Raw genomic sequence first — 12630 nt, 5'->3', positions numbered from 1 at the left:
TCTTCTGTGTGGATAGGTTAGAAAGGGGCATGAGGCCTCTGCCCCTTTTTCCTTTACCCGCCTGCCCTGTTGATTGGTCTGGAGTTGGTTTTTACATCACTTGATTGACGGTATAGTTGGCTCTATTTGTCCCCCATTCAGCCCAAGAAAGACATAGAGGACTCGGTACTTTTGTCCGCAGACAAGATTTCCGGCTTATTTTGGTAGACTTGGCTAAACCCCATCTTTTCTTTTTGGATTTACACCCTGACTTTATTTATTCATGACATTTACTGTATTTGCATTCATCCATTTATTTTTTTATGCCATTTATTTGCATCTACCCATCCAATGATTTATTTTGCGTTCCTTCTATTATCCACCCTCTCTACCTTATTTCTTCATTACATCGACATCCTTTTCTATGCCAGCCTTCTTTATAACTACTTCAACCAGGGTGATTCAGTTGCATTCCAGCTGTCTGGAAGGGAAACAAAAAAACAAAACCCCAATCTATTGTAGAATTGCGTCTTTCAACAAACAGCTCCTTTGCACGGCGTTCGGAAGTGAGAACTACAAATCCCAGCATCCATTGCGAGGAGAGGGGGCAGGCATATGGTTCTTCCCTTCCCTACACTTCCGGTCTGGTTTGCAAGAAATCTTATTTTCCCAGTGAACGATCACTGGTTTTACAGGTTGCTTGCGTTTGGAACAAAAGGGGTCGAGGTAGGTGATTTTCCAGGAAAAGGGGGAGGTCATATATGGGCTGCTTTGGATGAGACGATAAAGGATGCTAAACGGATTATATTTGGTACAAAGCCTCCTTTTTGTATCTGGAAAGCTCACCTATTATGGGGATGGGGAGGAGCTGTCAAGCCCTGCTGCAAAGATAATTCATATAAATTTATGCTTCTGGTTGCAAAGGAAAATCAGAAAGATGGTGACCCTATGAGTTGTGCAACCAATTTCAGTTGTGTGTGTGTGTGTGTCAAGTTGTCATGATTATTGCAAATTTCTCTCTTAGCTTTGCAAACTACACCAAGCTATCATGCTGGGTGAATGATAAAAGCCAGGATCAGAGCATGATACCGGTAGCCTAGCTCTTGCAAGGGACATTGTTTTTAACGCTGCAGCTCTGTTCTTGCAGAGCTGGTCTTGTCAGGAGCAACAGCCAACTGAGTGTAGAAATGGATAAGATATGTGGTAGAATCAGAGATAAAGCAAGTTAACTGTACAGTATACATAAGAGTAGACCATCTCTTGCTCCATGAACTTATCTGATCTGCTTTTAAAGCCTTAAATGGTCCTGCAGCAGGAAGTTTCGTAAGTTAATTTTGCATTGCTCCAAGAAGGACTTTACCTGATCCACCACAAATCTTTTGCCTGTTGCTTTTCCTTCTACTTTTTACATTTTGTACAGAATCAAAAAGTTACAGCCCAGCAACATCACCTTGTTTACATTCCTAAGCAAAATGTAAACTCTCTCGAATTTATATTGTGGATACATCTTACTATTTTGACTGAAGAAAATCTATGGGGATGAACAACACAAATGTTATCACTGTAGAAAAGCTTGAACTTATTTAGGGTCTAAAAATCATACATTGTAAGGATAATTTGGGAAATGGTGTTTTCATGTCATTAAATAGATTAAATTGACTGCTGCCACATACTGCTTGAGTAACAATTTCTGGGAGTCTTAATTCAAGAGAGTTTTTGCACTCAGGTCTTGCCATCCGAAGCCCTTTTAAATGTATTGTGGGAGGGGAGATTTGTTTGTTTGTTTGTTTGTTATGGTTATTATTTCTATTTATTGTTATTTATTGCCTCTGTATACCGGCCATATACCCACAGGTCTCAGGGTATATATAAAATATAAAAAACACAAAATACATAATAAAAACAAGAATGTTGAATTATTTGTTTGTTTCTGTTCTTCTGTTCTTATTTTTATTATATATTTTGTGGTTTTTACATAGTAATGTTATGTTGTGACCTGCCCTGAAATATTGTTATTGTTATTAGGCCATGGTGAGAACAGGAGGCTGGATTAGACGAGCCCCCTTTGGACTGATCCAGCAGTCAGGCTTTTATGAACCTCCAGGTCCAGAGGCAGTCTATCTGGATTCCTAGTTTCTTAGGGGTATTTGGCCACTGTGAGGACAGGAGGCCCTTTGGCTCGATGTCCTTATGCTCCTGATCAGGGCTCCCCCCATTCTGGATCTGTTGCCCCCACCATGGATCTGTCACCCCCCAAAACCGTGTTGCTTTCTCCCCTTTCCAGGAAGGCCTTCCGGAACAGCAAACCTGGACTCCCCACTCGACCGTGGTGCCCTGATGGATACGTCGGAGCCCAGCAGTGCGACGGAGGAGGAGGAGGAGAAAGTGACGGCCGAGCTGCGCCCCAGGACCCGCTCGAACCCCGAGGGCGCCGAAGACCGCACCCTGAGCACCCAGGCGAGCGTGGGCAGCCGCAGCGAGGGGGAAGGGGAGGCAGCCAGCACGGGGGACAGCCCCCAGAGCGCCACGGCCACCAATGGGAAAGGCTGGCCTCCTACAGTCCCACCCACCGAGTTCCAAGTCAGGACGCCACGGGTCAACTGCCCGGAAAAAGTGGTGAGTAGCTTATTCTGTCCTCGACTTTTTCGGGCCAGCCCCTCCTTGGTCCCATCTACTCATCCTAGAAGAGGCATTTTTAGAGATTTGTTGGACAGTTTGGGATAGCTTAGTTGGTAGAGCAGGAGACTGTTAATCTGGGGGTCATGGGTTCAACCCCCACGTTGGGCGAAAGATTCCTGCATTGCAGGGGGTTGGACTGGATGACCCTTGGGGTCCCTTCCAACTCTACAATTCTGTGGAACATGACCTTGATATTCTCTCTCTCAGATCATCTGCCTTGACCTCTCGGAGGAAATGTCCCACTCGAAACTGGAGTCGTTCAACGGGTGAGTGGCCTTTCCCCTTCTGGTCGGCTGACATTTTTCTGTTGCAGAAGAAAATCAGAAGAAGGCGATAAGCCTTGGCGGTTTCCCACATGTCTACTGCGCAAGGCGTTTTGATGAAACGGGCAAATGCGGAGCCTCTAAAACCTGGCTTTCTGCAGTCATGTTCCCCTCACTGCACCCCCTAAAAAACAAAACCCCAACAAATTTGCAGAGGACTGGTATATACTGGTTGGCAGCTTGTAGCCCCTATGCCAGATCTGAGTGTGATACCATTTGGCCCTCTCAAGAGCACCTGCCTGTGAAAATAGAGATGGATAGGGAGTGAGGCCTGTGCTCCATCTAGTTCAGTATTGTCAGCACTGGCCGGTAGTGTCTCTCCAGGGCTTCAGACGGGGGTCTCTGCCAGGGCTACCTGGAGATGCCATCAGGGATTAAAACTGGGACATTCTGCATTCAGAGTAGGTGCTATTCTCCTTTCACTTAAGACAAAACTAAGATTCCAGTCCTCATCTATATATATATATAAATGAAAACTGGGCATGTCCGTTCCTCTCTAATGTTCAACGAAACCGCTTGACCGATAGCGTTGAAATTTGGACACAACGCCACATGCGAATAAGAGAGTAACCTAAGACAGTTTCTGTACACAGATGTCACACCTGGGCCACGTAAAAAAAACCCAAAACCCCGTGTTTCAGAACACACAACTCACGCCAAAGTGCATGCTGGGAAATAGAACCCAGAAGCTGACAGTTCCTTTTCCAAGGGTGGGGGCCAAGGAATGGAGATACAGTAATACCTAGTTCGTAATAGTTCGTAACCCGAACGCGATGCGCAGCGCCATTTTGCGCATGCGCAAAGTGTGATTTTTGCGCATGCGCAGAGCGCGCGCATGCGACGCTTCTGCGCACGCACGCGCGGCGAAAACACTGTTCGCAAACCGAGGTGTTCGTAACCCGAGGTACGACTGTACAGGGAGGAGGCCTCAGCTCTCATTTACATACTAGGTTGAGCCAAGGCCTACAGACTAGGCTTCGGCTCTACTTTACAGCCTACAGACTAGGCCTCGGCTCTACAGCCTACAGACTAGGTCTCGGCTCTACTTTACAGACTAGGCCGAGTGGAGCCCTGGGTGGGGGGTGGGGGAGGAGGGACCGAATAGGTTATGGGTTGAGCCAGGGTGGGGGGAGTCACAGGGATGACCCGGGGGGTGGGGCGAGGGGGGACGGGATACCTCATGGATCACAACAGGATGGGAGGAATCACAGGGATGAGACACAACAACGGGGGGGGGGGGACAAAGTCCAGGGGGGAACGGACACATCCTCCCCCTTTCCTGGGAAACAAGGACCCTGAGTCAGGCACAGCAATGCGTGCCCGGGCCAGCTAGTGGCTTAATAATAATAACAACATCTCTCTGCAAACCGCTTGTGTTCCATCATGTTTGAAAGCGGCCCTCGTTATCCCAGTCCCAAAGAAAACAGCAATTAACTGCCTAAATGATTAAAGACCCATTGCACTAACATCTGTAGTGATGAATTGCTTCGAGAGATTGTTCCATCTTAGAACATGTTTTCCACCGGACTTTGATAAACACCAGTTCGCCTATAGGAGAAATAGGTCAACAGATGATGCCATTGCTACAACCTTGCAGCGAGTCATCTGGAGAGACCAGGGAATTATGTCAGAATGCTGTTTATTGATTATAGCTTGGCTTTCAACATTCTCATCGGAAAGTTAAGGGACCTGGACCTTTCTGCTAACATCTGTGATTGGATTAAAGACTTTCTGAGAGATCGGACACAAAGAGTGAGGATTGGACCTGTTACATCTACCTCCCTGAAGCTCAGCACATGCACTCCACAGGGATGTGTGCTAAGTCCATACCTGTATTCGTTGTGTACATATGATTGCATTTCATCTGACCCATCTACTGCAATTATTAAGTTTGCTGATGACACCACCATAATGGGTTTAATTACAGGCAGTGACCAATCTGCGTTCAGGGGGGAGGTTCAAAAGGTATCCACATGGTCCTCAGAGAACAATCTGCACCTAAACATTGGCAAAGCAAAGGACATGGTGTTGGACTTTTGGAGGAAGAGAGGGGAGCTAGCCCCATTGCATATTTGGGGTGTGTGGTGTGGAGAGAGTCTCTTCCTTTAAATGCCTGGGAGTCCATCTTAGTGAGGACCTAACTTGGAAGGTCAAAACAGCCCAGGTGGTTAGGAAGGCCCAAGAGAGACTTCATTTCCTTAGGGTCTCGCGAAAGAGCAAGTTTGGACAGCAACTGATGATTTCCTTCTATCAGTCCACGGTAGAAAGTGTTCTCTCATACTGCATTATGGTGTGGTATGGACAGAGAGTCCCTACGGAGGGTGGTGAAGACAGCACACGATATCGTGGGTCTGCTAGATGTTATCGCGGGAGACCGTTGCCTCAGAAGAGCGAGGAACATTCTCAGGGAGGACTCATACCCTGGCCAGCACCTTTTTAATCTCCTGCCCTCGGGCAGGAGATATAGAAGCATGATAAGCCGCGCCAACAGGTTAAAGAACAGTTTCTACCCATGGGCCGTGAGGCTGCTGAATGGAAGACAGCAACATTGCAGCCGACGTTCGGGGTTGATGGTCGTATGACGGCACACAGAGTGTAACAAGGACTGAGAGATTGGGGGGGGCTCGTTTAATCTCACTGTAAACAAGTGGTACATTGACAAGAAAGTATTTCTATAATAATAATAATAATAATAATAATAATAATAATAATAATAATAATGTGAGTGTCTGGAGGTGGTTGGAGGATGGATGGCAGCTAACGGATTGAGGTTGAATCCTGACAAGACAGAAGTGCTGTTTCTGGGGGACAGGGAGAAGGCAGGTAGGGGGGACTCCCTCGTCCTGAATGGGGTAACTGTGCCCCTGAAGGAACAGGTGCGCAGCCTGGAGGTCATTTTGGGCCAGGGGTCAGCAACCTAAGGCCCATGGGCCGGAAGCAGCCTGTGGAGGTTGTTTGACCGGCCCACGAGCCACCCCCCGAACTGAGCCGCCCGCTCGTGCGCTGCGCTAAAACGGCGCAGCATGGTGCAGGGAAATCGCATCTGCACACGTGCAGACACTGGAAATCACAGGTGCATGCACAATCCAGCCTGCGGAGGGGTCTCCGTGTGACCGATCTGGCCCAGGCAAGATAAACTTTGCTGACCCCTGATTTGGACTCACAACGGTCCATGGAGGCGCAGGTCAATTCTGTATCCAGGGCAGCTGCCTATCAGCTCCATCTGGTATGCCGGCTAAGACCCTGCCTGCCTGCTCCCTGTCTCGCCAGAGTGGTGCATGATCTGGTTATCTCCCGCTCGGACTACTGCCATGCGCGCTACAGGTACATGGGGCTACCCTTGAAGGTGACTCAGAAACTACAATGTTTCTGTTTTTTGATGTTTTATTCTGTTTTTAATCTGTTGGGAGCTGCCCAGAGTGGCTGGGGAAACCCAGCTGGATGGGCGGAGTATAAATAATAAATTATTATCAATATTATTATTACAACTAATCCAGAATGTGACTGCCAGACTGGTGACTGGGAGTGGCTGCTAGGAACATATAACACTGGTCCTAAAGGATCTTCATTGGCTCCTAGTGTGTTTCTGGGCACAATTCAAACTGTTGGTGCTGACCTTCTGACCTTGGCAGCCCTAAACAGCCTCGGCCCTGTATACCTGAAGGAGCATCTCCACCTCTGTCATTCAGCTCAAACACTAAGATCCAGCGCCGAGGGCCTTCTGCTGGTTCCCTCACTGCGAGAAGTGAGGTTACAGGGAATCAGGCAGAGGGCCTTCTCGGTGGTGGCACCCGCACTGTGGAACGCCCTCCCATCAGATGCTAGGGAGATAAAGAATTACACAACTTTTAGAAAACATCTGAATGCAGCCCTGTATAGGGAAGTTTTTAATCTGTGTTGTTTTATTATGTTTTTGGATATGCTGGAAGCTGCCCGCAGTAGCTGGGTGAACTCAGTCTGATGGATTGGCTAATAATAATAATAATAATAAATAATAAATTATTTATTTATATGCCACTCATCTAACTGGGTTGCCTCAGCTACTCTGGGCAGCATTTTAAGTCACAAAAAACCTCTCAAACATTAAAAACAGGGCTGCCTTCCGATGGTGTCGTCTTCTTCTTTTTTTAAAAAAGTATTTTTTTATTAAAACAAATTTACCAAAACAATTTAACAATCAATGTACCCAATCACATTCCTCCCCCCCTTTTATTCCCTCCCCCCCCCTCCATGGACTTCCCTCAGCTCCCCTCTCTGGTTTGTTTATACATATTGTTCTCTGCATGTTGTAATTTTGTACATATCATTTACCTTATCTGTCTTCTCTTTTACTAATAAAGTTGTGGATGTTTATTCAAAACCTGCTAAGAAGTCCAAATCTTTTTAGATACAGTAATTATCTTTTTAGATGATTTGTAAAAAGTTCCCATTCTCCCTTGAAGTCACGGTTGTCCTCCTCCCGTAGTTTGTATGTTAACTCCTTCCGATGTCTTCTAAAAGTCAGATAGATGCTTATTTCCTTGACATCTGATGGGAGGGAATTTTTAATAATAGGACTGCTTCAACTGAAGAGAGTCAGAACCACTAGTTCCATCTGGCGGTACAGTAGCAGAAGATGATCTTTCCTTGGGCTCCATCTCACTGAGGTCCTTTTAAAACAGAAAAACACCAGAATATTGAACCTGGGTCCTTCTGTGTGCCATGGATGTGCTCTGCAACGGCACTCTGCTCCATTCTGAGAGAGTGCTGATCCCCACAAATTTGCTCACAGGCATATTCTCTCTCTTTCTCTGTCTGTCTGTCTGTCTCTCTGTAAGATCCAAAACCAACGCTCTGAACATCTCCCAGAAGATGATAGAGATGTTCGTCCGGACCAAGCACAAAATCGACAAGAGCCACGAGTTTGCGCTGGTGGTGGTCAACAACGACGTCACCTGGGTACGTTTGGGCTTCTTCTGTCTCTTTTCTCTGACCACCCATCTGACTGCAGACTGCTCAGGGATTGTGGTTCATAGAATCATAGAGTTGGAAGAGACCACAAGGGCCATCTAGTCCAACCCCCTGCCGAGCAGGAAAGACCATCAAAGCATTCTTGACATATGCCTGTCAAGGCTCTGCTTAAAGACCTGCAAAGAAGGAGACTCCACCACACTCCTTGGCAGCAAATTTCACTGCCGAACAGCTCTTACTGTCAGGAAGTTCTTCCTAATGTTTAGGTGGAATCTTCTTTCTTGTAGTTTGAATCCATTGCTCCGTGTCCGCTCCTCTGGAGTTGTTATTGCCCCCCCCCCCAACTGTGACAGCTTCTGACCTGCACCGTCACATTTCACACAGCGGTTGTGTTTCTTTGCCCAAGCCCTTTAGCCCTGGAATTGGAGGAGATACTAGAATCATATAATTGTAGAGCTGGAAGGGACCCCTGAGGGTCATCAAATGCAACCCGCTGCAAGGCAGGAATCTTTCGCCGGACGTGGGGCTTGAACCCACGACTCTGAGATTAAGAGTCTGATGCTCTACCGACTGAGCTATCTCATGTTTTCTGCTCCATCCCCTCAAACAGTTTGGATGCCCTTTCCCAGCTTCTCAATCTCTTTTTTTTTTTTGCGGGGAGGTAAATAACCTTCCTACTTTGTAGCTTTTCCTTTGTCTTGCGATGCTCAAGGAGTTCAGGGATACTTAAAAAACAAACAAACAATTTTATAAGTTGTGTGCCCTTGTTTCTCAATTTGATCCTTTTACATGGTTGTGTACGTTTGGTGGTATTTTATGCATTGTATAAATTATGCCATTATTTTTATTGATTACAGTTTAGTAATTCTTTATTGTAATTGTAAAGTGTAAACTGCTTAACCGCTGATTTTTAATTTTACTGTTGAGTGGTGTATTCTAATGGATAGCTGAAAATTGCTTTATTTGATATAAGCCGTTTAGTTTAAAGTTATGTTTTTATTGTGACTTTTTGTAGTGGATCAGGTTTGTAAACTGCCTTGTGTGCTGTTACATAGAAAGGCAGAACACAAATCAAAAGTGAAATGAAATGAAGACGGATAATCATCTGCATTGTGGTTTTCTCCCCCCACCCCCACCCCACCCCACCAGCTCTCTGGATTCACCTCTGATCCTAGAGAAGTTTGCAGCTGTTTGTATGACCTGGAGACAGTGGTGTGCAAGTCCTTCAGTATCCTTTTCGCTGTGTGCCGGCAGGATTGCGGCGGGTTGGGCTAGATGACCCTTGGGGTTCCCTGATTCAGGGGAATTTTGGATCTGGACTGGGAGGGACTGGATACCAGCACACTGCAGAGAATTATCCACCTTAACTTTTCTCCCTCCTTGAAGATCTCGAAGGTCTTTTCAGCCTCATGTAAGTTTCTCTCCTTCATCCCGGTGGGACGGGCACAGGGTTGTTCCTGGGATGTTTCAGACAAGAAACCCTTTCCCTGGAGATGCCAGCGGGGACTAGACCCCTGTGACCTTCTGCACTACCTCACTGTGACCCACCCCTAAAAAAATAAGGTGCTAGTCCTCATGATCCTCCATTAAATGCTGAGTCGAGCAGGAAGGATCCTGGCTGCCTTAGGAACAGGGGAAGTGGGCTTTCCCCATTGCTCCCTCTAGCTCGGGGGGTGGGGGGCGCTGGGCTTGGAGAGCCTGCAGGAAACCCGCTATCAGCCCAGGTCCCCGGACCCAAACTTCCCTCCTTCTCCCCCATCTATGCAGACAGCAGAAGACAGAACTGCCCGTGACGGAGAATGTGCAGAGCATCCCACCGCCATACGTGGTCAGGACCATCCTGGTTTATAGCCGCCCGGCTTGCCATCCCCCGGTCACAATCACGGAACAGATGAAGGTGCCCGTTCCTTTTTTCACACACACACCCTCTTTTATTTATTTCTCTTTATATATAATTTTTATTAAGTCTCCAATGATATTCCAAAATGCTTGCCATCATATACAGGTGGTTTTTTAAATAATTAAATACATAACGCCTTCTTGACTCCCCACCCCTCCTTTCCTGATGTTTGCTTTCATTACTCCTTTTCGTTAGCTGTTTTAAAAACACGCACGTTTTCATGATCTAAGCCCCAATATCGTTCATTCTTTTACTAACCCGCTGCTTATACTTCAAACCCTGCCTGCGACTTCATGTACGGATCCATGGTCTCCATTCTTAGACGATTCAACATGTCCTCTTAGTTCAGCAGTCAATTTCAGCATAGCTCATCAGTTTCCTAAGCCATTCCGCCTTCGCTGGTAATCCCCCCCTTTTTTATCCCCCCTCTTAAAAACTTCCTGCCATATTGAATGTCTTTCCCTGAGTGGGCTGACAGAGGAGGTCTGTATCTCCCATATGTCTGTGTGCATGTTATCTATCTGTCTATCAATTTGTGGGGTAGTAACATTCCTTGTATGGGGGAGCAGAATAATAGAATCATAGAGTTGGAAGAGAATCATAGAATCATAGAGTTGGAGCAGAAGGAGTCCCGCTACTTCTGGGGCAGTTTGTCCACCTTTGGTCCCCCTCCCCCAGCACTCAGCTCTCACCTGTGGCTCCTAGAAGCTGCCAGCAGGCGACAACGGCCACATCCCAGGAGTTGGCTTTGACTAGCTGACCGATCCAGGTGAGGGGAGCTGATGGGTCTCAAACCCTCAGTGAGTAAGGGGCTTCTCTTGCATGCGAAGACCCGCTCTGGTGGATGGAGCACATGAGACCAATGGTCAAGAAGGCAGTTTCTGCCCACGCCATAAAGGGAAGCGAGGGGCAGGTGGGGCTCATCCACCTGGGAAGGGAGCCCATCTAGGAGAAGGAAAACTCTGGCCCTAAACCTCCGCTGCCTCGTGCGACATCTTCGGGAGAAGAAAAGGCTCAGGAGTAAACCCTTCACAAATCCAGAGTGGAGTCCCTAAGGCGCCTTGCATGCCTCCTTCCGGCAACTCCTGCAGCCGAGCTGGTGCCAAACGTCTTGCTCTGCTTCCCTTTGGACCCCATCAGCGAGGTCAAAGGGGGGGGGTCCTGTCGCCTGGGCAGCCCAGGACCCCCAGACACATTGCCCAGGCTTGCGCCCACTTGGGTACTCTTAGTGCAGCAGTTTGGCTTCACCCTCTGAGGTGCACTCCATTGCCTCTTGAGACCGATGGGTGCAAACTAGTAAATTTCGCTGGCATCTATATACCCTGCTTCCATTCGTGACCGTGCTGCTGCTGTTGTCTTTTCTGCACAGAAAATGCTCCAGTGCCCTTATTACTACTTTGACGTGCTCTACATCCACAATGGCTCTGAGGACAAAGAGGAGGAAACCAGCTGGAAGGTAAAAAGCATTGCTGGGCCAGGGGAGTGGGCAGGGACACACACTGATGTCCCCTGGATGTTGCCAATCATCCCTCAGCAGCCAGCTTGGCCAAGTTCAGGAGCAGATTGCTGGCAAGAACTTACTCCACTGCTGAGAGAGATGTGCTGATTGTGGCTGCCAGACTACCCTGTTTCTCATATTTTAAGACATACCCATAAAATAAGCCATAGCAGGATTTTTAAGCATTCAAGGAATATAAGCCATACCCCGAAAATAAGACATAGTGATAGGCGCAGCAGCAATGCCGGCTGCGGCAGGAGGAGGAGGAAAAAAATAAGACATCCCTTGAAAATAAGTCATAGTGTGTTTTTTTGAGGAAAAAATAAATATAAGACGTGTCTTATAATATGAGAAACACGGTAGTGACTGGGAGCAGCCGCCGAGAACATATAACACTGGTCCTAAAGGACCTTCACTGGCTCCCAGTACTTTTCCGAGCACCATTCAAAGTGTTTATGCTTTAAAGCCCTAAATGGCCTCAGCCCTGTAGACCTGAACGAGCGTCTCCACCTCCATCGTTCAGCCCAGACACTGAATACTATTATGTTAAGTTATATGTATAGCCGCCCAGTGGCTGGGGCAACCTAGTCTTGTGGGCGGGGTACAAATAATAAAGTCATTGTCATCATTATACCTTTGCGGTTCCTCTCTCCTCTCCAGGAGACCTTTGCTTTCTTCAGCAACCTGGACAGCAAAGGCACCAACTACAAATACGAAGTGTCCCTAACCGGACCGGCCGTAGAGCTGCACAACTGCATGGCCAAACTCCTTGCCCACCCCCTGCAAAGACCCTTCCAGACCCACGCCTCCTACAGCATGCTGGAGGAAGAGGAGGCGGTGGAGATTGAGGCTGTCGTGTGACTTGGGGGGGAGATGCGGACCCGAGGGGGACACACACAGAGACACTCTCTCTCTTTGCAAAGCATCTGCCAGGCCAGCAAATGTACCAGTATCTCTGCAGCCAACATTCCTCGTGTCCTTAGCATTGTTGGCGATTTAACTCTCTGGGTGTTTCTTCCGTAAATGCAAGCTGTCTGTCAGTCCCCGCCCCCCTCACCAAAGCTGTTGCCAGATATTGTTGGGGGCTGGGGTAAATGACCTAGGGGTGTAAGAAGTTGGCTACCCTCCTTTTTCGTGGTCTGTAGTGAAGTGGGCAGAGAGGAAGGGAAAAGGGGATGTTGAATGTCAACTGATTAAAAAGGCCTTTCCAATGGTTAAAGCGGCCTGTCTCCTGAGATTTATTTGCGTTTTGGGAATTTAAGAGGGTTCTCCCCCCCCCCGTTTCTTTTTGAATAAATTTT

The 12630-nt window shown here is 47.5% G+C and overlaps 1 protein-coding gene across 1 annotated transcript; it reads left to right on the top strand.

The window, feature by feature from the left end:
- The first annotated feature begins 616 nt into the window (after window positions 1-616).
- On the top strand, window positions 617-12544 carry BABAM1 (BRISC and BRCA1 A complex member 1). The gene is made up of 9 exons (XM_035120958.2): window positions 617-705; window positions 2264-2595; window positions 2866-2924; window positions 7799-7919; window positions 9081-9159; window positions 9318-9342; window positions 9699-9828; window positions 11201-11287; window positions 11990-12544. Exons 2-9 carry the CDS (start codon window positions 2317-2319, stop codon window positions 12188-12190), a joined length of 981 nt encoding a protein of 326 aa, XP_034976849.2. The 5' UTR covers window positions 617-705; window positions 2264-2316; the 3' UTR covers window positions 12191-12544.
- The last annotated feature ends 86 nt before the right edge of the window (window positions 12545-12630 follow it).

The sequence above is a fragment of the Zootoca vivipara genome, chromosome 6 (genome assembly GCF_963506605.1).
Source record: "Zootoca vivipara chromosome 6, rZooViv1.1, whole genome shotgun sequence".
NCBI classification, from domain to species: Eukaryota; Metazoa; Chordata; class Lepidosauria; order Squamata; family Lacertidae; genus Zootoca; species Zootoca vivipara.
This window is presented reverse-complemented; position numbering and strand designations above follow the sequence as displayed.

Bases quoted from the DNA above. Each gene is read 5' to 3' on its own strand.
- BABAM1 (XM_035120958.2), top strand. From the start codon at position 2,317: ATGGATACGTCGGAGCCCAGCAGTGCGACGGAGGAGGAGGAGGAGAAA. The intron at 7,920-9,080 runs GTACGTTTGGGC...CCACCCCACCAG, and splicing joins TCAACAACGACGTCACCTGG to CTCTCTGGATTCACCTCTGA. The intron at 9,829-11,200 runs GTGCCCGTTCCT...TTTTCTGCACAG, and splicing joins CAATCACGGAACAGATGAAG to AAAATGCTCCAGTGCCCTTA.